The 24,700-nt window shown below is 42.3% G+C and overlaps 1 protein-coding gene across 1 annotated transcript; it reads left to right on the top strand.

Moving 5' to 3' along the window:
- The first annotated feature begins 612 nt into the window (after positions 1-612).
- On the top strand, positions 613-19,357 carry col28a2a (collagen, type XXVIII, alpha 2a). Its single transcript, XM_076262820.1, has 36 exons — positions 613-693; positions 974-1,123; positions 1,906-2,480; positions 3,335-3,355; positions 3,467-3,526; positions 4,776-4,829; positions 5,060-5,104; positions 5,298-5,324; positions 5,459-5,503; positions 5,607-5,651; positions 5,848-5,901; positions 9,968-10,036; positions 10,394-10,462; positions 10,622-10,690; positions 11,985-12,053; positions 12,664-12,732; positions 13,733-13,801; positions 14,048-14,116; positions 14,234-14,305; positions 14,537-14,605; positions 14,704-14,775; positions 14,936-15,004; positions 15,168-15,236; positions 15,368-15,436; positions 15,549-15,617; positions 15,770-15,838; positions 16,097-16,165; positions 16,315-16,383; positions 16,482-16,562; positions 16,682-16,717; positions 16,841-16,877; positions 16,973-17,530; positions 17,924-18,195; positions 18,338-18,566; positions 18,695-18,886; positions 19,344-19,357. The coding sequence occupies exons 2-36, from the start codon at positions 982-984 to the stop codon at positions 19,355-19,357; spliced, it is 3,666 nt and encodes a 1,221-aa protein (XP_076118935.1). The 5' UTR covers positions 613-693; positions 974-981.
- Positions 19,358-24,700: the final 5,343 nt, after the last annotated feature.

Raw genomic sequence — 24,700 nt, 5'->3', positions numbered from 1 at the left:
TTAATTCATCAGTAGGGATATAAGTTGCATGAACACTGTTACTGAACAGAAAATTTTAGATCGATTCAACAATATCTAACAATCATCAAACAATGACCTCCATACACAAAGAGAAAGGCCAGATGAGGTCACCACACCAACTTCCAATCACATGACAACCCCATAGTATGTAGTGGAATGTGGAATACAACATTTTATTGGCCTTTAAAGACACTGCTCACTCAACTTAAATTCACCAGAGGATGCTTCATAATTACACAAATGGAGTCAGTGTATAAAATGAATGACAACAACCTTAGGTGAAGCAAATTATAATTACTTATTAGAGTATAACAGCAAATTCCCCACAAAATATGCATCAGGGCATATCGGAGAATCTGCATAACTGGGCCAGCCCCCAGCTTTTTGGGGGGTGTCTGGCTTTCAGGGTCCTAGGCGGTCCCTCCTCTATTTAAAAGGAGGTAGGAGTGAAATGGGCTCACTATAGACCCAGGATGTCTATAGTGGCTACGGCATACTCAGGGAGCTGACAGGCATCATCCTTATCATCTTTCACTCTCTCTCTGTCTGTCTCTCTCTGTCTGATTCACTGACACTCTGCCTGTCTGTTTGCCCCCGCTCATCGCGCGCCACACACAAAGGACCTGCGCACCTGGATCTGCAGCACCCCCGGGGCTTTAGGAGGGGTCCACAGTGAGTCTAGTCTCGCTCTGTCTCTGGAGATTGTTATCTTTGATGCAGAACCTCAATTGGCTTTGTCAAATGGAACATTTGACGCTAGTTAAGCTTCCTCAGCACCTGTCTTGACATGTCAGGGTTGCCACAGGATTGCTAGTTATTGCAGTGAATCTTTTTACTGCATGTAACACTGCATGAAGTTAATTCTGCTCTTTCGTGTAAAATCATAAAAATGTAACGTGTATAATTGAAACCCCTTCATATGCATTTAAATGTGAATCTTCCTTCACTCCAGAGCAATAGATGATGCCCCACACTCTGACTGGGCTCCTGCTCCTGGCAGGGCTGGGTGTTCTGGCTCAGGATCACTATGGGGACAGACCAGGGAGGATAAGGACCAAATATCTGACTGCAAACGCAGTGCAGACACTCCAAAGTGGAAAAGGTAAAACATGCAGAGACTTGTGGCTCGTGGGCTTCAATATATCTCTCAATGAATTTTATGGTCTCATAAGGGTTATAATAAGCAATTTATTCCTGTGTGAATATGTAGTATTGAGTCTAGAGAAATCAGTACCACTTGATTACAGGGCAAGGCAAAACTATAAGATGTTAAACATGATATGACGACTGGAATCAAACACTTCACTGGGAGCGCTTGACTTTCAGCTCACAGTGCTATGTTGATCTAATCTCTGGATCTATCGTGTCTTTCATGTTATCAGGCCCGAAGGGCTGTTTTGAACCTTCCTTTTAGCACGTCTGGGTGATTTATATTGACCCACATACAGCAGTAACTTATTTTTTGTCTTATGAAGTGATGTGTGTGGAAAATGGTAGATCAATTTGGACTTTGACTCCTCACACTGTTACCACCATGACTGTGAAAGCAATGCAGAGTGTGTAAATTTAATGAGTAGAGAGTAGAGATGCAACTGAATTCTAATATGGCAGTATGCAGTATGCAGCTTTGTAACCAGCTCTTCAAGCACAACCTAATGAGTGTTGTAGTTACTTATTGCCCTGGAGTTGCCGCATGACTGAAGTTTCTTTGATCCAACTCAAACCTCTGATGCATTTGAAAAGCTGTATACATCCTCTGATGAGGCCAATTACAGCTCCTATTATGTGGTAATAGTCATTCACAGCAGTGCCATATACAGTGTGACTGAAATCTACTGCATGGATGCGCATCAATAGAGCTGTGTTCTGTGGTCTCCTCAGAAGCCATACTGGATGAGGACTGCAGCGTGGAGCTGGCCTTCTTGGTGGACAGCTCGGAGAGCGCTAAAGAGAACCATGAGAAGGAGAAGCGTTTCGCCATTGATGTGGCCGAAAGGCTGCCCAGCATTCGGCTCAAGACGGGCCGCAGGCTGAGTGGCAAGGTGGCCCTGCTGCAGTACAGCAGTCACGTGCTCATCGAGCAGACCTTCAGCCAGTGGCGCGGCATCGACAACTTCAGGACGCGCATCCTGCCCATCGCCTACATCGGCCACGGAACCTACACAACCTACGCCATCACCAACATGACCAAGATGTTCGAGGCCGAGTCAGGACCCGCTGCCATCAAGGTGGCAGTGATGCTGACCGACGGCGTGTCGCACCCACGCAACCCAGACATCTTCTCGGCCACGGCTGACGCCAAAAACCAGGGGGTGAAGTTCTTTATGGTGGGCATTACACGCACTGCCAATGAGCCGGCCAACGTGGCCCAGCTGCGTCTACTGGCCAGCTCGCCCGCTTCACGCTTCCTCTACAACCTCCAAGACCAGGACATTGTCGAGAAGATCCTCACAGAGATTGTGAGTAAAGTTTGGTTAACTTCCTATTTCTCTGGCCTTTCTAGGTTTAGGTCAGTCTAGGTAGATCTACAAAGTACTTAATAGGATCCATAACGCATTGCAACCAAAGAGCTCCAATGCTAATGGTCCAGCCAAACATTCCTCAGTAATTATAAGTATTTGGTTACAAATCAGTGTGATGGGGGTTTGTTGACATTCCCTACAAGGGTTTGCAATTATAACACAATACCTGCATGGAGCCCACTTAGAGTGTTTTTTCAGCTAAAAATACCTACCATCCATGTGTAAAGAGTCTTTCTGTTTCTGAGGGTTTTTGAATTTCTATCTCTTAAGCTGTGAGCTCCATCTTTCTGCACCTGTCATTTAAAACAAGTACACAGGCCTTTGTGTGGTCGTCTGAGCACTGGTCTCCCTCAGAATATCCCCTCAGATCTCTGTTTCGTTCATTGTATTCCATGCATGTCTTGAATTTGCAGACCAGTGTTTTCATAACAAAGACAGAGTGAAAATTAGTATACCAAAGTTCAGGACTTGACATGTCTTGGGATCACATACCTTGCAAACCTGTAGACACTGTAGAATTTGCTAGCACAAATTGCTTAATTGGGTGTTAAAATGTATGTCTGTATGTATGTATTCCCCAACAGTGATAAGAGCCTAAACAAGTACATATTCATAGTCATAGTAATTTATTTGTCACATGCATGATTGTACAAGCATTAGAATTGTAATTCAAGCTATTCATATTGTTTGTAATTAATCACCCACAACTGTGAATTATTTCTTTCCTGTAATTTTGTGTATCTGAAAAATGATACCTTATTTTTATTGTCCTATTTTCTTCTTTCAAATAGGCTGAATTGGCTGAGGATGGGGTAAGTACTTTTTTACACCCTCAATAAAATATCTGCACTGTGATATGTTTTTAATGTTATAGTAAACATCAGTGCGTCTCTAGAATCATTTTTAATTTCCAATATTTCCAGTGTCCTTTGGCCCAGACGTGTACTTGTGAGAAGGGAGAGAGGGGGCCCAGTGGTCCAGCGGTGAGTTTAACCTCCTAATGAAAGAATTCTCTATGCTTTTTTAAATTATCACATTCCCGCTCCTCGGAATCATTAGAGGACAGGTGATCTTTGCCCAAGGGCATGAATTCTTTGGGAAATTTCAAAGAGAGGAACTGGCTAGGGTCTGACATTTAGAGGTAAGTGCATACTTTGTGAAAGTCGGGATAATTGCTGTCTTTGTTGCGATCCCACCATCTTCCACCCACCCCCAGCTCCGACTGACTGTCTCCCTCTGGGTGAATGCTGCCTGAAAGGTTTGTGGCGACTTCCAGATTTATTCTTTTTCTCCACGATACAGGCTAAAAATGTCGCCTCAGATACAGGGGAAATTTGCATGTTTCACGGTTTATCCACTTCCACACTTCTCACAGAGCGAGAACCCCAAGCTCATTCCTCATTGGTCCGAGAGCGACACATTTACTCACAGCAGAATGCGTCCCCCATGGAGACGCTGAGGGGGCACCTAGTAAAGGTCTCCTCTGCCAATAAAACAAGGCTTTGTTCCCATCATAAATAACACTGACGGCTGTCCCTGTCTGCTCCCACAGCTACTGAGAAGAAAAGACACAAAGTATCAGATGCAAGATCAGTCGATGTAATGATCACTTGCGTCAATGCTCTGGAACAATCACCTCATGGTTATTGACCAGGTGCAGAACTATGCCGAGCATTCTTAGAGCTGTAACTCACAGGCTGCCATTAGGATGCTCTTATTACGTTAATGGCCAGAAACCAGCCGTCCTGATGAATTACAGTTGTCATGGTCAACCCAGGTGCCGTTCAATCCAATGACCTCTTGCTCCTGACCAGGCAGAAACATGCCTAGTCACTGGTCCTCCTAACCTATCCATGCCCCAAGTTCAAACCTATACTTACACACTCTGCTATTATTCTGACTGCCTTTCTCTTTCTGACTGGCCTGTAATCACAGACCAGGGTGTAGTCATCAGGTCAGAGATGACGGGGACTGGGTAGAGCTTCTACTCCCCTTCCATATCCCCTATTTACACACGGACAGCTGAGATAGATGAGGGAGCTTTCTCTGTCACTCATAATGTTATTAAAGTACAGCACAATGTGCCTCAGAGAGAGAGGCTTCATCCATGTGGAAATGTGAGGTCAGGTAACATGACTTTATGGGATGAGGTAATGGTCTCAGACGAATGTTAGATTTCAGTCATCTTGTTTCTGATCCGGTCTGCTCAAGCCTCTCCTCTTACCTCCACAGGGCAAAAAGGGTCGTTCAGGTGATGATGGCGCCCCCGGACTCAAAGGACAAAAGGTCACTAATCCATCTCCATTACAGCTGTAAATTCATCTAGAGTTGTGGAATTCCAGAGCATTGCTGTCGTTTATTTAATTGTTTTGTGACACTGACCGTGTCATGTTTCCGTAAAAAAAAAAGGTGACAAGTAGCCACTGGTGCAGCAGCACGGCCAGCCTGTCATTAAGACACGGCCATGATGAATGGCTGCACCTGCATCACTCAATACTGATTCCTCTTCCACTCAGGGTGAAGGTGGGATTCCAGGACTTTCCGGTCGAGAAGGAGCAGAGGTGAGAGGTCAACATACCTGGGGAGAAATCTATCATGTCTGACTCGTCACTGGCCAGACACAAAACAATTATTATTTTCTTCTGCTTCTTCTTTGTCTTCTTCTTCCTCTTCTTTTTCTTTTTAAAAGCATTTACTCTAAATTGATTATGAATTATCTATCTGTGTTTTGTCTTGCTGCCTGTCTGTCTCTAGGGCAAACCTGGTTACAAGGGAGATAAGGTACGTAATCTGAGCAGTGATTAGTCTTTTCCCTCTTGTGGCTCAGTACGTCAGTGTGTCACATCACTGTGAATGCCCTGTCTCAGTGTTTTGTTGTGTATAACTAAAAAACTGCAATCAATTGTGTTGTGCAGGGAGAGCGAGGTGAATGCGGAACTCCTGGAATCAAAGGAGACAGGGTGAGTATTCTGTTACAAGGACTGAGTTATTGTTGTCCTTCTCACATTTTGAGAGAACGTTTCAGTAGCATTTCAGATTTTATCATGTTAAATTTGCTCACAGGGACCTGAGGGGCCTGTTGGCACAAGAGGAACCAGAGGTCTACAGGTATGCACAGATATACCGAGGATATAAAGTCCTATCTAAACCTGTGGAAACAACATTGTGGCTAGATGTGACTTCTTAAATTAACAACCCTTAGAGAATAGAGAATACCATAGCAGAGTTTAACTTACACAGGCGTCTACTATACTGTGGAGAATTAAGTAATTCTAAGTTGTGCTTTCCTGGAATTCCCAAACAGGGTTTACCAGGCCCACAGGGTGACATTGGACCTGAGGGAATACAGGGAAAGAAGGTTTGTGGTTTTTGTTTTCTGTGTTTTTATCCCATATGCCACATCGGTAATTACACCTTGCACTTGGAAGAAACAGACACAGACACTGCAGCGCGCTAGCTTTCCGCTGCGCAACCATAGAAACGGAAGCACCAGTGTTCTGTGGTCGCAGGGTCATTTCCAGTCTCTTGTAATTGGCACCCCTGAAATCCACTGGCTTTGGGCCAAAAACAATCCCGCTATGTTAGCCGAACACCGAAAAGTGAATGCGTTCATGGCTCTATGACTGATGTACTGTATCTCCAAGAGGCAAGGGTCCTCTTTCTGCATGTAAGGGGGAAAGTGCCTACAGCAGTAGCCTCATCTTTATAGGGTGTCACAAAAGATTGTCTGCAGTTTGTCATGGCCGTAACTTGTCCTTACAAGAAAATAAATACATTATCCTTCAGCATGATTACATGCAGGTGTTCTGAAGAAAAATGATACCGAAAACAAATACCACTCACAAGAATGCAGGTAATACGTAGACTAAATGTCACCTATAGGATCTGTGATGTCCTACTTAGCCTAGAATAAGCCTGTAAATTTTGCTCGGACAACATTGAGTGGCAAAATTGACTATTTATCCTGCCATTCATCAGGCGCAGGTTCTCTGCTGTCACAGGCTCTCAATGCTGTTGTCAGGCATGCTTAAACTGGAATTCCGCTTAGACAACAGAGCTGTGGGCGCTCTCAGCCTAGAGATCAGCTCAGAGCCCACAGTGGGAGACAGTCGAGTGTTAGCACTACTCCGGGGGAGAAAACCAAGACCTGTTGGGGGCCTGGCGCTTGGTAGTTATTTTAGTGTGTTTACACTAGTGGTCAGATCGTTTTTAGTTTTGTGCTTTGATGAGTTTGACATGACATTTTCAATGACTTTTGTGTTTTGGTTGGAAAGATTTAGTTGAAAAGTCTTCACTACATGTCAATGAGCATTGTAATAATCTTTACTTTCTGCCTTGATTGTGCAAATATACATAATGGAAATGCAGGTTATATAATACCTGCTTTACTCTTTTTTGTGCTGATAATACCAGCTAGGAATTGATAATACCACTTTTGTTTGGCATTATTTGGGGTTTAATGCTTTCTGGTCTGGATCAATAGACTTGGCTCATTCTCAAATATTAAATAACTAACTGTTTGGGGACTAGACTATAGCATAGTGTGTGTGTTAAGGTAGACAAAAGTTAGTGCTTTGTAACAAAATGTGTGAGATACTACTTTACTACTTATTTTTAACAAATATCTGGTAATATCTGGGTAACATGACCACCATCACCATTAATCGGACAAATATATAGGGCTCTATCTTCCGTCCCGGCGCAATTGACTTTGTATACTCGCGCGTTTGTCTTTCCTATTTTGCAGTCAGCGCATATTGGAATTTTCCCTCCACAGGTACATGCCTGTAAATTAGGGAATTCGATTGCGCCCACGGGGGCGGTTCAGCGAAAAGACGGGGCGTGTTCCAGCGCAAACGTTCACTGTTGATATTTTGCAGTTTCAGAAAACAATTCCGCCACAGACCAGGAACTCCCTGGTCTAAAGTCTGTGGCGAAAATGCAGATGCTATTTTAAGGGCGCATGCATGACCACAGGCCTGCATGAATGAATGCGTTGCACACCAATCTACAGACACCCCATGCACAGACGGAAACATTCAAAGCCTTGATAATATTTGTCCATTTCCCGGTTTTGTTCGTGCATTGGTGACCTAAATATTTAGTAGCCTATAAAGTACAACATCTACATGCAATATCTTTACAACAACGCCTAATTACGACCTATTAATCTGGACAACTTTATAGGCTACAGCCCTATAAAGGCTAAAGTTACTTTTAGTTTTGTTCCAATTTACCGTTGTGTAAGGTTTTAAGCACCATAATTTTGCTTACCTTGTTGTAGCCCATCTGAAATAACTCCAAGCTTTGCTATGTTCCCTCCATCCTTTCGTTATTTTCAAAAAACGTTTTATATCCATCATGGCCTTGAAGTCTTGAGTTAGTAAATTAGCTTAAATCAGCTTTTCATGTGCTGTTAACTAGCAACAGATAGTACAAGAAAGCAGCAAGTATGGTTACAATTTCTGTACAATTTCTGTAGTTGCTGCATCCATTCATTGTTATTCTCTCTCCTGCTCAAATAAATATTGTGCGTGAATTAAGTTGATGATAACGTGTTTACAAACTCTGCTTTACAGAAAATATTGTAAATAGTCTACTGTCACGCAGTTAATGGGATACTGTGCAGAGTTGAAAGTTAGGTCAACTTAAACGAAGCCCTTGCTTGGCCGCTTGTGCTGCGCAACGCACACTTAGCTCCTCTCATCTATACAATGTAGTTCCCATTTCTGTAAACCATACATAAATTTAAAGAAAAATATTACCACTCGAGGGAAATCAGTGTGGTGTCCATGTGAAAAAATAGGCATAAATCTAGCGTACACATTTTCACGAATCACTGATGTGTTGATGACATAAATTAGGAAATGTTAGAGGACTTAAGGAGACGTGATGTTGAACTGCATGCCGATGCCATTTAACCCAAATGCCCCAGCGGCAGCACGGGAGAGAAGAGATTAACTGACGGAAGATATGCATTGTCTATAGAGAGGTGTGATTACATTGTACATTGCAAATATATCACCATGCATTCATAACCTCGTGATTCAGTGAGAATGATCCCAAAACATCGGAAAGTATGTCTTTGTGACAATTCTTTATTACATTTTGTCAAGATGAAAAATCAATAGCTAACTGTTCCCAACTGAACAGTGATTATAGCGCTGTGAACGCTCCTGGCTGCTCCTAGCAAATATGCCACCATAATAGCAATCAGCTATGGAATAAGCGTGCCTGTTGTTAAAGGGATTGTGAGATGACGCTCTGATTGGTTTATTGCACGTTACGCCCAAACCACACCCATGATTAATGTAGCTACTTCAGACCACCCCATTTTAGATTTGCGTCGGGCGCAACAGTCAATATCCCGCCGGTAAAATAGCATCAGCGCCCAAGATCCGCCCACAAAGTCACTTGCGTTTTGCGCGAAGACACCTCCGTTTCAGACCATTAAAATAGCGCCCATAATGTTTGAAATTATCATGTAAGTACATCTCAAGACTACTGCCCTGATGAGCATCTATATTACCTGCTGCTATCAGCGGGCCAAATATTAACCACATGAATTCCAATACAAATTTAAAGTTTTTGCCTGAAATTGCCTAATTACGAGGGCATTGTTCCAACCTCTTTTGGGGCCTACCATCAAATGTTTGACCTTTATAGAAAGCTGAGAACCTGTAGTTTTCTTAGGAAACAATAACTGTGTGATGTACTGACACAGAGTTACAGAGGCTAGAATATAGTTTTTTCTTTCTGCCGGAACTGACCACATTTCAGCCCTCTAGGTCACTTGATATCACTTAGAAACACAACTGAGCCCTAGCACCAGGTCTTGTGAAGCTGTGTGCAAAAGTAGATCAATATAGAATGAAAATATGAGTGCTTTAGGCTATTATTTGCCAAGGTATGCTCATGCGTTTTGTAAAATGCCTATGGAAACTCCCCATAGGACTTTTGGTTATCCAAAATGCATACTGACAATCAAATGCTTACTGCACATGTGATGGGGATAGAATATAATTATATAGAATAATTATTTAAATCGATGAACTGTCTTTCCTACTCTTTCAGAGGCTTGTTCTACAGATTTGTACTAAACCTGATGTCAACAGTCCAATCAACTGCAGAATGATTTACTATTTCCATTCACATGCAAAATTACACACCTTAGAGGTCTTGTCTCAGAGGATGTCAAATATATAATTACCTTTACGCCTACACATATACCTGTAAGGCATGTACATTATAATCCCCCCAATGTTTAACAACTTCTCTGAAAGCTAGAGAATCCTGTGTTGATAGAAACACTTGTTTCTAACTAATGTTATATTAACATACTGTTCACAAATAAGCATCTGTGCCTCTTAACTTGTTATATTCTGATATATTCTGAGTTTGTGTATTATTGGCCGTCCACTCAGGGGGAGCGAGGCCCTGCTGGCCCACCTGGATTGCAGGGAGAGAGTGGGATTGGTCTACCTGGACCAAAGGTAGGTTTTCCCACCATATTCACATATCATTTGTTTTTTTACAGCAGGGCAATTCCATGGAAAATTACATTTTTTGTAACATCCATAACGCCAATAAAATGTGATGGTATGGTATGATGTGAATAATTACATGAAATTTGAGCATTTGCTATTTTTGGCTGAAGAATGTACATGAGAAAAAATGCACAAAAAATGAATGTTATCATTCACATCATACAAATGCAAAGGCATTTCACTGGAGTTATGGATGTGACAAAAAGTCAATTTTCTGTGGAATTGCCCAGCAACAGTTGTAATGGGATTAAGAGGACTGGTCACAAAGCTCTTTGTCATAGATGCTCTTTATTGTCTAAATAGGGTGACCTAGGTTTCCAGGGGAGACCAGGACCTCCTGGGCCTCAGGGGATCGGCGAGCCAGGCCCACCTGTGAGTATGCCTGCCATGCCATCTAACCGTGAACAGCTTGAGACTGATTATTATGCAGTTATTCTTTAAGTTAACGCTAATTACTTCTAAAGAATTTGTTTGTATTTCCTGATCCTAAATATGCCCTGTTCACACTATGTGATGTGACTTATTCCACAGGGGCCTCAAGGGCCACACGGTGTTCAAGGCGAAAAAGGACCTCAGGGAGAGGGCTTTCCAGGACCAAAGGTAAACAGGGCCAAAATCACAAATACAGGACACATATCTGATTTTAGGAGTTGTATTAAGAGATTTCCCAAGGTCACCGAGTACTGTGTTGGTACGAAAACAATCGGTTCTACCTAGCTCGAGTTTCTGCAGCCAACAGCTAGAGCTGGCAGGCAGGTATAGTGCTACTGTACACTCTGGGGGCATGAACATGGAGGCTCATTTGTAAAAGTTGGTAAAAACCACCTCAGTCTTTCATATTACAGATAGACTGCCACTGTATACTCACAGGATGCTTTGAGAAACATGAATGGTTTGGAATTCAGTTCATTATTCCTCCTCGCAGTCTTAACCACAGCACTGATTCAATCTAATGCACAGACAGAGGTCAAATACTGTATAATGATTGATTTGTTTTTAGAATGACTTCCTTCTGTTATGTAACTATGTTATTTACATTTACATTAATGCTGCATCTGACAAGACTTGCTCACAATCCTCTACAAATGTTTCCCTTTGTGCCATTTATATTGCCATGCATGCCTGGGCATGGTAGAAATAGTACAGTTCCCCCATGCCAAAACATGTGAGGTGAATTGTGATTTGAATGGCAGCAACAACCTTCACACATTTACTGTACAACACCAATGTGCACTGATGAAAGGGGTCTTAGAAGGTGTTGTTATAACAAGAGCTATTTAATACCCACATCTTTCATAAATGCCCATAATGTATGGGTAATACACTTTCATTAACTTCAAAGAGAAATGCAGTTTCTCAGGAATGCCTTTACATCTATGCTTAGCATAATTGTGCTTAACATTTGATATAAGTCCCATGTTGGAACCATAAACATCACAAAAAAGGTCAGATTAACTCTATGGGCAAGATCAAATCCCTCGAATTTAGCGAGCTACCATCTGTGTATCTAGGTTTCATTGTTTCTGATCAGTGTTGAGGCAGTAACCACAACCTCTAGTGGTGTTCCTCTTGAACCTCTTGAAGACTTCTGCCTTGATAACAAATAGTGTGGTGTGGCACACAGCCTAAGGAAATAAAGATAGAGTAGGTCTTACAACACCATTATTAACAGCGGAAATGTAGACTCCACAATGCAATTTATACTGACAAATGATGACAGGGTTACAACAATACAATGCATGTACACAAAAGCAAATAAAGTTCTGAACAGGTTCATACAGTTACCAGCCAGAGATTGGAGATGTACAATGATGGTGGCTGGGTGGGTATGCAAGGATTGGGGGTGTAGGGCTGGAATTGAAAGAAAGCTGATGACCTCTCTTTTGTCTGGCAGGGAGACCGTGGAGTGGAGGGGCCGAGGGGGCCGCGTGGACAGTCGGGCATTGGAATCAAAGGGGAAAAGGTAGGCAGTAAATACATCAGCTACTGAATGCCATTCTCACCGCCATGCCATGTCTGCTCCACAAAAGAGCTAATGAAGTAATGAATAGCCCTGCAATTACACATGGGACCCTGCTAAGGAAGTCTTCTGGGAGAATGGGGCTGGGAGTAGCTGGGAAGGGCTGGCAAGGATCTGGTTGCTGTGGGAAAAGATGTGTTGAAGAGGGGAAAGTCTCAACACCTGTCAGACAATCTCTTAACATCTGTCTGCTGGTTTTAAGCCATTTGATCCTTCATTCTCCTGTGTTAGGCTAGTATTTAACATCTCAGTTTACTAAAGCTTGAGACCAACAGCAGTCAACTTATATGACTTAAGTGAACTTGGTAAGTGAAATGGGTCTCAACACCTCTGCACTGATTACAATAGTGTTCTAATACTATTTCTTAACTATTACAGCATATGCACAAGATATCATTTGAAACCTACCAATCTTTCTCATAACTACCACGACTAGGTAAATAGCAATGCCCAGTAGAGGTCCATGCAATAGCTTGGGCTGTTTGTGATAGGCTGTACTGTGACTATGAAAAATCTGCCTGCTGACGTTTGAAAATTTATGTTTGATGTGCAGGGAGAACTTGGGCCATCTGGTTTTCCTGGGCCTACAGGGCTTCCTGGTGTTGGTATCCAAGGTGAGAAGGTGAGTCTGTATAATTTTGCAACTGATTTTTCAGACAATTGATTATGTTTATGTTCTAATCTTTGTGTTTCACTTCTTTGTGTGCTTAGCAGGCTACATATAAAGTAGCCTACCTGTACCAAAACTGCAACTCTGGCACAAGCCAGTCTTACAAACTTCACAAAGCCTTCACAAGTGGCTCTTTATACTTTTTTGTTACTGGCCTTGTAACACAAAAACAAATAATTATAAGCGTTTGTTTACTATCAGCAATAACTGTCTTGTAACTGAGCAGACAAACAACTAGGACTTAGCAACCTGTCCAGAGAAGCTAATAAAACAATATGAATAGGCCTACTACTTCCTATCCTGTTGATTTTCACAGGATGCCATTTCAAAAGTCTTTGCAGTGGCGGCTAGCCAATAGAGGGCGCTGTGGGTCTTCATTTTAAAATCTTTCAAAATCTCATTTTCATTTTAAACATCTCCATAATATTCAATATCTATCGATCTAAGTATGAGTGCTTTAAAATGCACAAAGCCTTTATTTTCTATATACAAATCTAAATAATCATGTGACTATGAACTATTGAGTTTCCTGGATTCCCCTCTCTAGTTTGTATGGGATACCATCATTGCATCAAGAAAATGGAATGGAAGTTCAACCAGTAATATAAATCAACTTTCGAGGCTGAGGGCTGCCGGTCCTGTTTGTACTTGTGTAGCAGAGGATGTCAGAAGGCCACCAGAACATGGTGCTGCTTTTGCATGACATTTTCATTGTGGTCTCAGTCTTTCCTATATGCCTATTTGAATGTTAAAATAGTTTACTGTGAAATTTGAATAGCTCATGACGAGCTCAAAGTGTATGTAGATTCAACTTGGTACCACATAGGCCTAAGTTAATGGATGGAGAGAAGAGACCTTTTTTCAAGCATTTTTTTTGTGCTTGGCTAAGGCTTCGCTAGCTTCATTTATTAGCCACCAGTTTTAATACTCTTCCCGAATTTCCTATTTGTAGGGTGTAGAGGGTCCCAGAGGTCCACCAGGAGGTAGAGGGTCACCAGGAGAAGGCTTACCTGGGCCTAAGGTAACATCTTTTATTATTCCAGTCTTGTTATATAATACTTCTGCAACACTGAATGTGAATGTTTCATGTAATGTCACACCTATTTTAAGCATTACAATAATGCATGACTCCAAGCAACCTCTAGGCCTTGAAGTTGGACTTTACTCATCTCTAGTCGATTGTCATACATACAGAGGCACAAAAGAGCTTCTTCAAAATAGTGCTCACCTAACCCTGTTGTCTTTCTGGGTGTCTTCTACTTGATAGGGTGACCAAGGCCTGCCAGGAGAATTTGGAGCTCCTGGTGAGAGGGGGGTTGGAGAGCCTGGAGCAAAGGTAAAGCCTCGGCTCTAACAGCTCTGTCTCAGTTTTAATAGATTGGCAAACTAAATTTCACATCTTAATTGATTTTCCCTGCGAATATGAGATTTCTAACCTCCCACTGCTCTATAGGGAGAGCCGGGCGCCGCCGGGTTGGGAGGGTTACCTGGGCTTCCTGGAGAAGATGGCGCTCCTGGACAGAAGGTGAGTTTCGATGCCAACTTTCATCCTCTGTTTTGCTCATCATAGTTTTTTGTGATAGGGCTACTGAAAAATGCATCAGTCTGTTCTTGATGAGGAAACCCAGTTGCTTCCCACTTTCAGCAAATGGAAATTGTTGTTCACAGCACAATATTTAAAAGAATATGCCAACACTACCTACCATTTATCATTAGCATAGGATGGTAAAATCTTATCTAACCTTATGTTTTGTAGGGCGAGCCTGGGCTTCCTGGTATCAGAGGCCCAGAGGGAGCAGCAGGAGTTGGCATCCAGGGTGAAAAGGTATGAAGCCACTATGATTTATGTTATTACTTTATCAGGGATGTGCCCTAAAAAGCAGTGGGTTGCATGGTGTTGATGTGCCCTGTGTTATTTCCTAGGGAGACCAAGGGCAGCGGGGTGTCCGAGGGTTGACTGGACCACCTGGGATGAGTGGCCCCTCTGGATCAAAGGTGGGCATGAAGAAATTATTTAGCAAATTTTTAACAAACAAATACATTTATCTTTTAGTTTGTCCCTTGCCATAATGATAAGGGAGCAGCAATCATCTGTTGATGTATTGTTTAGTCATCTCATAGCTAAGATTAAAAATTGTACACAACCATTTCACAGGGAGAGCCTGGTGTGCCAGGAAGACTTGGAATGCCGGGACTGCCAGGACGTGCCATTGCAGGGGCTAAGGTAATGAGCTCACGCTGGCTTTATCCTGCTTTTGCAATACATATGTCAGCGAGTACTCATTCCACAGGCCTGCTGCCAACAATCAGAACGCTTTCACAGAGCTCAGAGGAGTTCAATGGCAGCAAAGATTGTGAAAGTCTGACATCACTTTCTCCTACTATAGGGTGACGTTGGTCCGCAAGGGCCTTCTGGGCCCGTGGGTGAGACTGGGTATGGATTACCAGGTCCAAAGGTAGGAAAATAATGTCAAACATGACATAGATGGACAATGACATTCACTGGACATATCTCAGTAGAATAGATTAATAGGAAGACAGCTTTGGTGATTGACTGACTGTGACCGACTTTTATTTTGAACACCAGGGTGATCGTGGCGGTCCTGGCCCACCTGGCCCATTCGGGGCCAAAGGGGAGGGCTTCCCTGGTCCAATGGTGAGTGCACAATGCTCTTACACGAGACCCTCTAAATGCACACATCCTCTCTGCCGTCAGAACCATTATGAGAGAAAAATGCATCCAAATAAATAAGATGCTTTGTCCACAGGGTCCTCCTGGTCTTCCTGGACTTCCAGGAGAGCCTGGGCCTGAGGGAATTGGCTATCCAGGACCTAAGGTAACATTACTGTAAAAAAAGAAGATATGTCAACTGCTGCATTTTATCATGTATCATGTAATTGTAGAGTCTCTTTGAACTAGTGTGTATCTGTAGGTAGTTTGTGCATTGGGGAAATACAGTAATGTGTGTTATTGTGTTATTGTCAAAAGGGTGATGTTGGCTTCCGAGGCCTGCCAGGTCTTCCAGGTCCTCCAGGGGAGGGGCTACCAGGACCACAGGTATCACAAAAAATCAAACTTGCTAAAAGTTTGTAAAAGTAACATAACATTTGTAACATTTCTATAAGCAACAAGTTCCTTGTTACAGAAAAAGCAACACAAAAGGCTCTGTCTTCAGTCATAGTAATAACGTATGGAAACATCCAGCAGTGAGGAGACCGAAGGTCTTAGATGTTTGACTCTTCATCTCCATTGCCATGGCAGCAGCAGAGTTCTTCTCTGTGTTCCCTCATTAATCCTGCCCACCCGCTGTTTCAGGGTACTATTGGACGACCAGGCCCTTCAGGCCCTGCTGGACCCCCAGGGGAAGGCTTGCAAGGCCCCAAGGTATGTTAATAAAGGTCTTCATCACAGAGAGAGAGACGTGGCCCGTGACCTATGGTTTTTATGCTCCTGGTGTAATTTAGTGGTGAACTCTGTGTAAACAGGGAGGAGAGAGTAATAAACATACGTTTTTTTTAAATCATCTTTTTTAGGGTGACCTGGGAAGTCAGGGAGTATCTGGGCCGAGGGGGCCACCGGGAGAAGGTTTCCCAGGCCCCAAGGTGAGAACCCTCACGGGGAACCCTGTCGCAAGCTGTTTGGGAATGCTGCTTGATCTTAACCTTTGTGTAATGACCTGTGCTGTGTCTGGTCTATGCAGGGTGACAGAGGCCTGCAGGGTGAGAGGGGAAACAAAGGAGTTAAGGGAGATATGGGCGACCCAGGACATCCTGGCGAGGATGTGAGTTGTTAATACAGAACCGGCCAGTGCCAACAGTTATAAAAGTGGTAACAAAGTTGCCAATCACAGTTCACGTTTTCTGTTATTGATTGACCTTTAATGTGTTCTCTTGACTTCAGGGAAGACCAGGAATAAAAGGAGAAGTAGGACTCACTGTAAGTTGTCTGAGCCATTAACTACAAGATGTATTAAATACCAAGATGTTGAATCCTAGAAAGGCAGCTATGCTTTTCTGTGTTTTTCCCTAACATCCAACTCTGTAATACCATTCCTTTCAGCGGGAAGATATCATCAAACTGATCAAGGAGATCTGCGGTGAGGCCCATTCAGAGTTAAAGATGACATTCATAAAAGTCTTTGCGTGAAGTCTTATCTATAATGAGATGCTTCTCTATCCCCCATATTTTCAGGATGTGGTATCAAGTGCAAGGAGAGGCCCATGGAGTTGGTGTTTGTTATCGACAGCTCAGAGAGTGTGGGCCCAGAGAACTTCGAGATCATCAAAGACTTTGTCACGGCGCTGGTCGACCGCGTCACTGTGGGAAGGAACGCAACCCGTATCGGCATGGTTCTCTACAGTCTAGACGTCCACCTGGAGTTCAACCTGGCACGGTACACGACCAAGCAGGACGTCAAGCAGGCCATCAGGAAGATGCCCTACATGGGTGAAGGCACCTACACTGGCACTGCCATCCGTAAAGCCACTCAAGACGCCTTCTACAGCACCCGCACTGGTGTCAGGAAAGTGGCCATTGTTATCACAGACGGACAGACCGACAAGAGAGAGCCCGTCAAGCTGGACATTGCTGTGCGGGAGGCTCATGCTGCCAACATTGAGATGTACGCCCTGGGGATTGTCAACAGCTCAGACCCAACCCAGGCTGAGTTCCTGCGTGAGCTCAATCTGATCGCCTCAGACCCAGACAGCGAGCACATGTTCCTCATTGATGACTTCAACACCCTACCAGGTAGTGGCCCTGCCAACTGCACATTGTGAGACACTGTGTGTGTGTGTGTGTGTGTGTATGTGTGTGTGTGTGTGTGTGTGTGTGTGTGTGTGTGTGTGTGTGTGTGTCTGTGTGTGTGTGTATTATTGCTGCAAAAGAAATTGCCCCATTTGGGACAAATTGATTCTACTACTACTACTATTACTACTGCTACAATTACTACAACTACTAGTGTACAGTCCTTGTGTCATACAGTTACGCATTTCCTAGATACACATCCACACACTGCTTCATGCGGCCATCAGTGTTAGTATGACCTAACAAATATGAGGCCATGTACAACGATAAAAAGTATTTCAGTGGAAGTGCATTGATTGCACAATATTCAGCTTGATATTCTATTTCTTTGTTTAGCTCTGGAATCGCAGCTTGTGAGCCAGTTCTGTGAGGATGAAAATGGCGCCCTCATCTACAACCGTGTCACTAATGGCTATGCCAATGGTCATGGCACAAATGGAAATGGACAAAACGGGTATAGTATCTATGGAAACAATGGCTATGGGAGCAACTATAACCATGAGGAAGGGACAGTGGAGAAGAATCCAGTCATCACGCCTGAGAGCTACGGCAGAGCCCGAGGAGACACGTTCACTCTGCCCATCAACTCTGGCCCAGCCCCTGCCCAGGTACACAAACCTTCATCTTTACCCGTCACAAGCAACACAATCCTAATCATCATACAGGCTTCAAAAAATCAATAGTTGTTTTGAGTTCTTCTCAATAATCAGTGTTTATTGTCTATTATTGTCTATTAATGATCTGCCAAAGGACCATGAAGAGGATGACTATTATGAGGGAGAAGATCTGGACCTACCACACCGTGGCACGATCGATATTGTGAACAAGACGCTTCAACCTATACAGCCAGTCGCTTCTGAGAGGGAAGATACCCTCTCCAAAAGAACAAGTTCATCCTCCTCATCTTCAGCATCATCAACTGGAGTTTCGGGGACCACCACATATTTACAGCCAGAGACACCCCCTGTAGTGGTTTCACGTAAGTATATGCACTGAAATTGAATGCATTCTTATCCCGCGCCAATTTCACTGAATGGCTCAAAGAAAATTAATCTTAACTCTGTACACAGTCAGTGTTTTGACTAAATCTGTTTTCTCCCTGATCAGAGAGACTACCCACAGATGCTCGTTGTAACCTGGCTTTGAGTCAGGGCAGCTGCAGAGAGTATGTCATTCGCTGGTATTATGACAAACAGGCCAATGCTTGTGCACAGTTCTGGTATGGTGGTTGTGATGGCAATGACAACCGTTTTGAGTCAGAGGAGGAGTGTAAGAACTTATGCGTCTATGGACGGACAGGTAAAGTATATTCCGCCTAATTTTAATTTCCTTTAGAATAAGTTTCCTTAACATCACACCTGAGATTTTGTCACAGTACCTGCAGAGAGGGTTAAGGATCTTTGGTATCTGCTTTCTCTACAGTTGGTTAAGAAGAAAGATGAAAATGGGAATGCGTGAACTCTCAGTGAGTGAAGAAGATCATCTTCTACATCACCCAACAGGACCTTAAATATTTGCGTGGCAGCACTGTTTCGTACATGATAAATGTCTCTAACAGAAAGGACAAAATTACATTGTCCCCCATCGACAGAACTGCTTACTATTGATTTCCTAGGTATCCACCCTGTTAGTGATCCAGAATTTAGTGTTCAGTATTGTCGCTGAAATAGACCCATGCCATCACTTGTTTTGTTTTCAGTTGTGACTTTGTTTTCTGTCTGCAGCCTGTCTTTTACTTATCTTTGCCACTCTTCAGGGGACGCTGTGTAATCCTATGCCTCTGGACAATGCCTCTGGACAATGGCATATGTTTGTGCCTTGTCTTAATTCAAAACTTGACTGAATACTGTGACATTTCACACCCTTGTAATTTTATAATGGACAAAATATAAACGTCATGTGATTTCAACTGTTGAAAATGTAGATAACAGTAGCAGAGAAACAATAGATATTATTTTTGTAGGCAATATTTGGAGTGCTACATTAGTTGTGTAATCTATGACTGGATGCAAAAAGAGCATCTCTATTCAGTGGGTGTAGTCTTAATATTGAAGAATAGACAGACTACCTGTCAAACTAGCTAACTGTTGACGTTGTTTATGAAAGTAGGTTAAAGACATTGTATTAAATACATGTTTTCAATGAATAATAACCTCCGATAAATCTGTTGGTGCGACTGAACTTGTGACTGTTTATTCTTTTCACAGTGATGTTTTGTACTTTTTTTTAAATAAAACATGTAATGTAAATAAATGTTGTCACTTGATGAAGAGTAAAAAGCTTTTGTAATTGTAATGTATTTATTATGACCGCCGCGCAGCGAAGCGGCGGTCATATAGGTTTAGTCAGAATTTTTTTTTCTTTTTTTTTCTTTCTTTTTTGCATGCCCAAATTTCCGTCAATGAGTCCCGGGACACTGAAAGACCGGGGTACACGAAACTTGGTGGGCATGTAACCCCACATGGATAGCATGGAACCATTGTTTTTCGTTTTGATCTGTAGCCCCCCCGCTTGACTGGACCCCCCGAAAGGAGGGTAGGGCAGACACAGTTTTCTGTGAATATCTCGAAAACCGTAGGGTTTAGGAGGACCATTTTTTTTTGTATGTTGATCTCAAGGGGCCATGTCAACCCATTCCATAACCACTCATTTCATGTATAGCGCCACCTAGTTAAACACAAAAAAGTAAAAATGAGGTGTTGTAATTGAAGGTATCTGTGACCTAACATAGTCAAAACTGCACGAAATTGGAAGTGTAGGATCATTATGACACCCTCTGTATGCACGCCAAATTTTGTGGAATTCCGTTCATGGGGGGCCACACAATAAATTAATTTATGTTACTATACACCAACTGGCCTGTAGGTGGCCGGAGACAGTTTTCTGTGAATATCTCGAGAACCGTAGGGCCTAGGAGGTCCACCTTTTTTATGTATGTTGGTCTTAAGGGGGCATGTCAACCCATCCCATTACCACTTATTTCATGTATAGCGCCACCTAGTTAAAAATTAAAAAGCAAAAAATTTGGTGTTTTCATCACAATATCTCTGGCTGACAAGGTCAAAACTGCACAAAATTAAAAGTGTAGGATCATTATGACACCCTCCGAATGCATGCCACGTTTTGTGTACTTTCGTTCATGGGGGGCCTTACAATAAAATAATTTATGTGTACATTTAATGACGTACACCAACAAGGATTCCCGGGACACTGAAAGACCGGGGTACACAAAACTTTGTGGGCATGTACCCCCACATGGATAGCATGGAACCGTCATTTTTCGTTTTGATCTGTAGCCCCCCCGCTGGACTGGACCCCCCGAAAGGAGGGTAGGGCAGACACAGTTCTCTGTGAATATCTTGAGAACTGTAGGGCCTAGGATGACCATTTTTTTCCGTATGTTTGCCTCCAGGGGTCATGTTAACCCATTTCATGTGCACACATGTGCACAAACAGATACACACACACACACATACATTCACAGTAATCATACAGTACGTATGACACATACTCACACAGTAGACATATGTACGCTTGCATGCACAGGCACATACGCAGGCACACACACAAGCACGCACACACACACTCACACACACACACACCCACACACATAACATAAACATAACACAAACAATCAAGAATTTCTCAGAATTATGAACAGGCAAGATGGAGGTGGGGTTGTATAAAATGAATTTTACATGTGAAATCTATGAACTAATCATGTTTTGGTACTTGTTGTCTAGCAGATACCAGTGAGAATTGAGTGTGGATAATGCAATTTAGTGAGACAGTTAGAATCATATAGGCCTTTCAGCGTGATTTCTTTTTGTGGAAAAAATGTGCTGGACTGGGCGGCGGTCATATTTTGTACCGCTCTGCGGTACATCTAGTTTGAACAGGGACAGTGCACAAAAAACATTATTAGATGTCTAGTTTCCGGCCGTAGTCCCTGGGCAGATAGATGGCGCAATGAAATACAAAGTATTTACAGTATACAGTACAGATACACAAAGTCCTAAAAAATCTACAGACATTATCGTCCCCCTATCCCACCCCATCTAAAGCTAAAACTAGACGCTCCCCACCCCCCATACACACACAGTAATTTAGCACAGCAATTCATAGGTGGGAGCAAGTCTGCTTTGTTAATAACCAACGCTTTGTTAAGCGTGAGAATGAGTGCAGTAAGGGAATTTCTTATTATTGTAAGGTGGAAAAAATGAGATCTCTCATCTCGACTAATCTTCTATAAATACTGCAGAAACTCCTGACCCTGGGGAAAATGCTAGATTGCATGTCAATCATATGCACCACAGACCCTCAGGAAGCGGCTAGAACCACATACATTATGGGGGAAGTGACCTGAAGGAAGAAATGGAAGCCTATTAGTCTCCTTACATTCATGGCTTCAGGCAAAAGCTGTGGCCATGAGCCCGATGTTCTGTGCTTGGTGATATATATCAATCAATGTCAATACTTGCTGAATGTATAGAACTTACATAATGACTGTGTTGTATGTAGGCTATATACCACTCTATAGACAATATGACAAACAAAATGTCTTCACATCCTGTTGCGTACAATAAGGAAAATCCTTTGCTACCTATGACATCACTCCGACTCAATAGTTAAAAGTTAGTTTCAGCCAGTTAGTTTCATGGTTGGCCACACAACACCTTTAAAATTAGCATCCCATGTGCTCCACAAACAAGCCAATTAGTTGCCATATATGGTGGACACAAGAGTATAGGCTATTGTCTAGGTGGATTGGCAGTGGCACCTGGTGGCATTAGTTAATTATGAATATGTTATAGTTTAATTACAGTTTTTGCCAATTGCTTGAACACTATAGACACATGCGTTGAGTGCCAAAAACGTAATACGTTTTTAGCTTTTTTTTAATTACGAAACTAGACACTCTAACACACCTTATATGTGATTTTGGGAACTCTGTGATGAATGAAAATGAAATATATGACGATCGAAAACTCATGAAAACGCACAATCTGGACATTTTATCTGGACATTTTATCATAACTCGGTTGGCGCTTTGGGTCGAATCAGTGACGCATGCACGTCAGGTCAAAACCAGGACATTTTCGTGGGTCTATCAATAGGTGGCAGTCTCGCCAGGTCTCGCTGATCACTTCCCGGAAAGTTTACACAAGTGGCAACACTTCATATTTCATGAAAGACGTTATATCTCCATTTCTAGAAAAAAAAACAGCGATTTTGATGAAAACTGTTTAGCTTGGGATTTCTCAGGAACAGAGGCGTGTAGAAATACACGGTTTGCACCCACCGAGAGCTTAAAGTCTCACCTTTTAATCGAGCTATTGTATGTGTTCATAGCTATAACACAGAATATGCTGTGGCTGTACAAAAATCATCAACAATGGTCTAGATTGCTGGCACTCCGGACAAAGCTCCCGAAAACAGCTTGGCATTCAATGATTTAAATACAATGTGTCCATACCTTAAACAAAAGCGCTGCTTTGCACTTTCAATTCTGCAACACACTTGCACCTTTCTGCACTTGCTCCTGCACACTACACACTATTTCATAAATAAGACATTTCGTTCATAAATGAAATCTCATGTACCATTGGGACAACACATCTATTCAAAATATAAAACACATCTGAAATCTTAGACACACATATGAAAATACTTACTTACAAAACTGAACACCAATTAGCCAGCCACAAATAGGCCTCAGTTGAGCCATTTTGAGAACTTTGCAAACATGAAGGCAGGGAGAACAAGAGGTAGAGGAAGAGGAAGACAAAGAGAGAGAGGAGTAGGAGGTGGTGGAAGATGCTATGCACGGAACAATATTTCAGATGATATTAGAGAAACTTTGGTGGATCATGTGATAAATCATGGCCTGACAATAAGGGAAGCTGGGCAGAGTCCACCACATCTAAGCCTGTTTTACAGTAGTGCATTTTTGTTTTATTTTTGCGTTACTGCATTTACTGCACTGTAAATACTGTGATGTACATTATTGAGTTGTCATTTGTAACCGTTCAGTACTTTAATTTTTGTTTTTTGTCAAAACCTTTGTTGAAAAAAAAACATAACAAAAACTGTAAGTGTTGCATTGAGCTTCACAGAATGCTAACTGATAAACTGAATAAAAGCAGTGAAAATTAAAAACCGCAGTGTTTTTAATTAAGTAGTGTGTTGCTGCTAATCTGAAAGTGTATTCATATGATGCAAGTGTGTATCATTTTGTCATCAGAGTGACATTTTGACATGGATTGTTGAGTTTCAATTCGACATAGATGTGAATGGTTTATTTCCCAGTGTTGCGTCTTGTGTGCTTGTGTGTAAAGTTTTGACACAATGAGCCGAAGTTTTGCAAAAAGTGGGCAAAAACTGTAATATATAATTAGGGATATTTTTGGTTGAAGTAGCTAGTCTAGCACCAGCCAGTAAAATAGATAGAGAAGGTACTTTCTCACTCTGTCTAGGTCTACAAAATATATCCATGGTTAAAGGCCCCAGCCCTGCATGCCTTTATTCAGAGCCGTAGGTGCTGCCTTCATTTAGAGCACTGTATACGGCTCTGCCTTTATTGATATTTTACTGCCCCCATCTGTACAAGACCAGTAATTGCATATGTTATTAAAAAAAAACTTTGTTGACTAGCGTCATTTTTTTAGATTTAGATTATACACCCACTGTCTATGAACATACACAAGTGAGTGAAGAACAACCATGATTTTCAATGTCCATGAACATTTTGAATGTGCATCCCTGATGAGCCAGTAGCACCCCATCAATCATCAGCTCACCTGGTATTTCAGTTGAGATTACTTGAGAATTCCTCACAAAGATCAATATAGGCCTATATATGTGTGTGTATATATATATATATATATATATATATATATATATATATATATATAGGCCTATATTGGTCTTTTTATATCTTCGATTGGGCCTCCCTATTGCACAGACTCCTGTTTGCTGTAGATTCAAGAAATGCAAATTGTCTATGCAGGGGATGAACTCCATAATGTGTGTGTTCTCTGTAAAGACTGAGCAGAATGGAACAGAATCGAGAGACTTTGACATTTGGCTCAATGTGTTGAGACAGTGTCAAGT

Source organism: Alosa pseudoharengus, unplaced genomic scaffold (genome assembly GCF_046254945.1).
Source record: "Alosa pseudoharengus isolate Yale_2024_CS ecotype anadromous, Long Island Sound unplaced genomic scaffold, YU_APseudo_1.1 YU_APseudo_1.1_scf_3, whole genome shotgun sequence".
Classification (NCBI taxonomy): Eukaryota; Metazoa; Chordata; class Actinopteri; order Clupeiformes; family Clupeidae; genus Alosa; species Alosa pseudoharengus.
Note: the sequence above shows the minus strand (reverse complement) of the source record. Positions and strands in the feature narration are given on the sequence as shown.

Bases quoted from the DNA above. Each gene is read 5' to 3' on its own strand.
- col28a2a (XM_076262820.1), top strand. From the start codon at position 982: ATGATGCCCCACACTCTGACTGGGCTCCTGCTCCTGGCAGGGCTGGGT. The intron at 14,117-14,233 runs GTAAAGCCTCGG...ACTGCTCTATAG, and splicing joins TTGGAGAGCCTGGAGCAAAG to GGAGAGCCGGGCGCCGCCGG. The intron at 17,531-17,923 runs GTAGTGGCCCTG...TTCTTTGTTTAG, and splicing joins TGACTTCAACACCCTACCAG to CTCTGGAATCGCAGCTTGTG.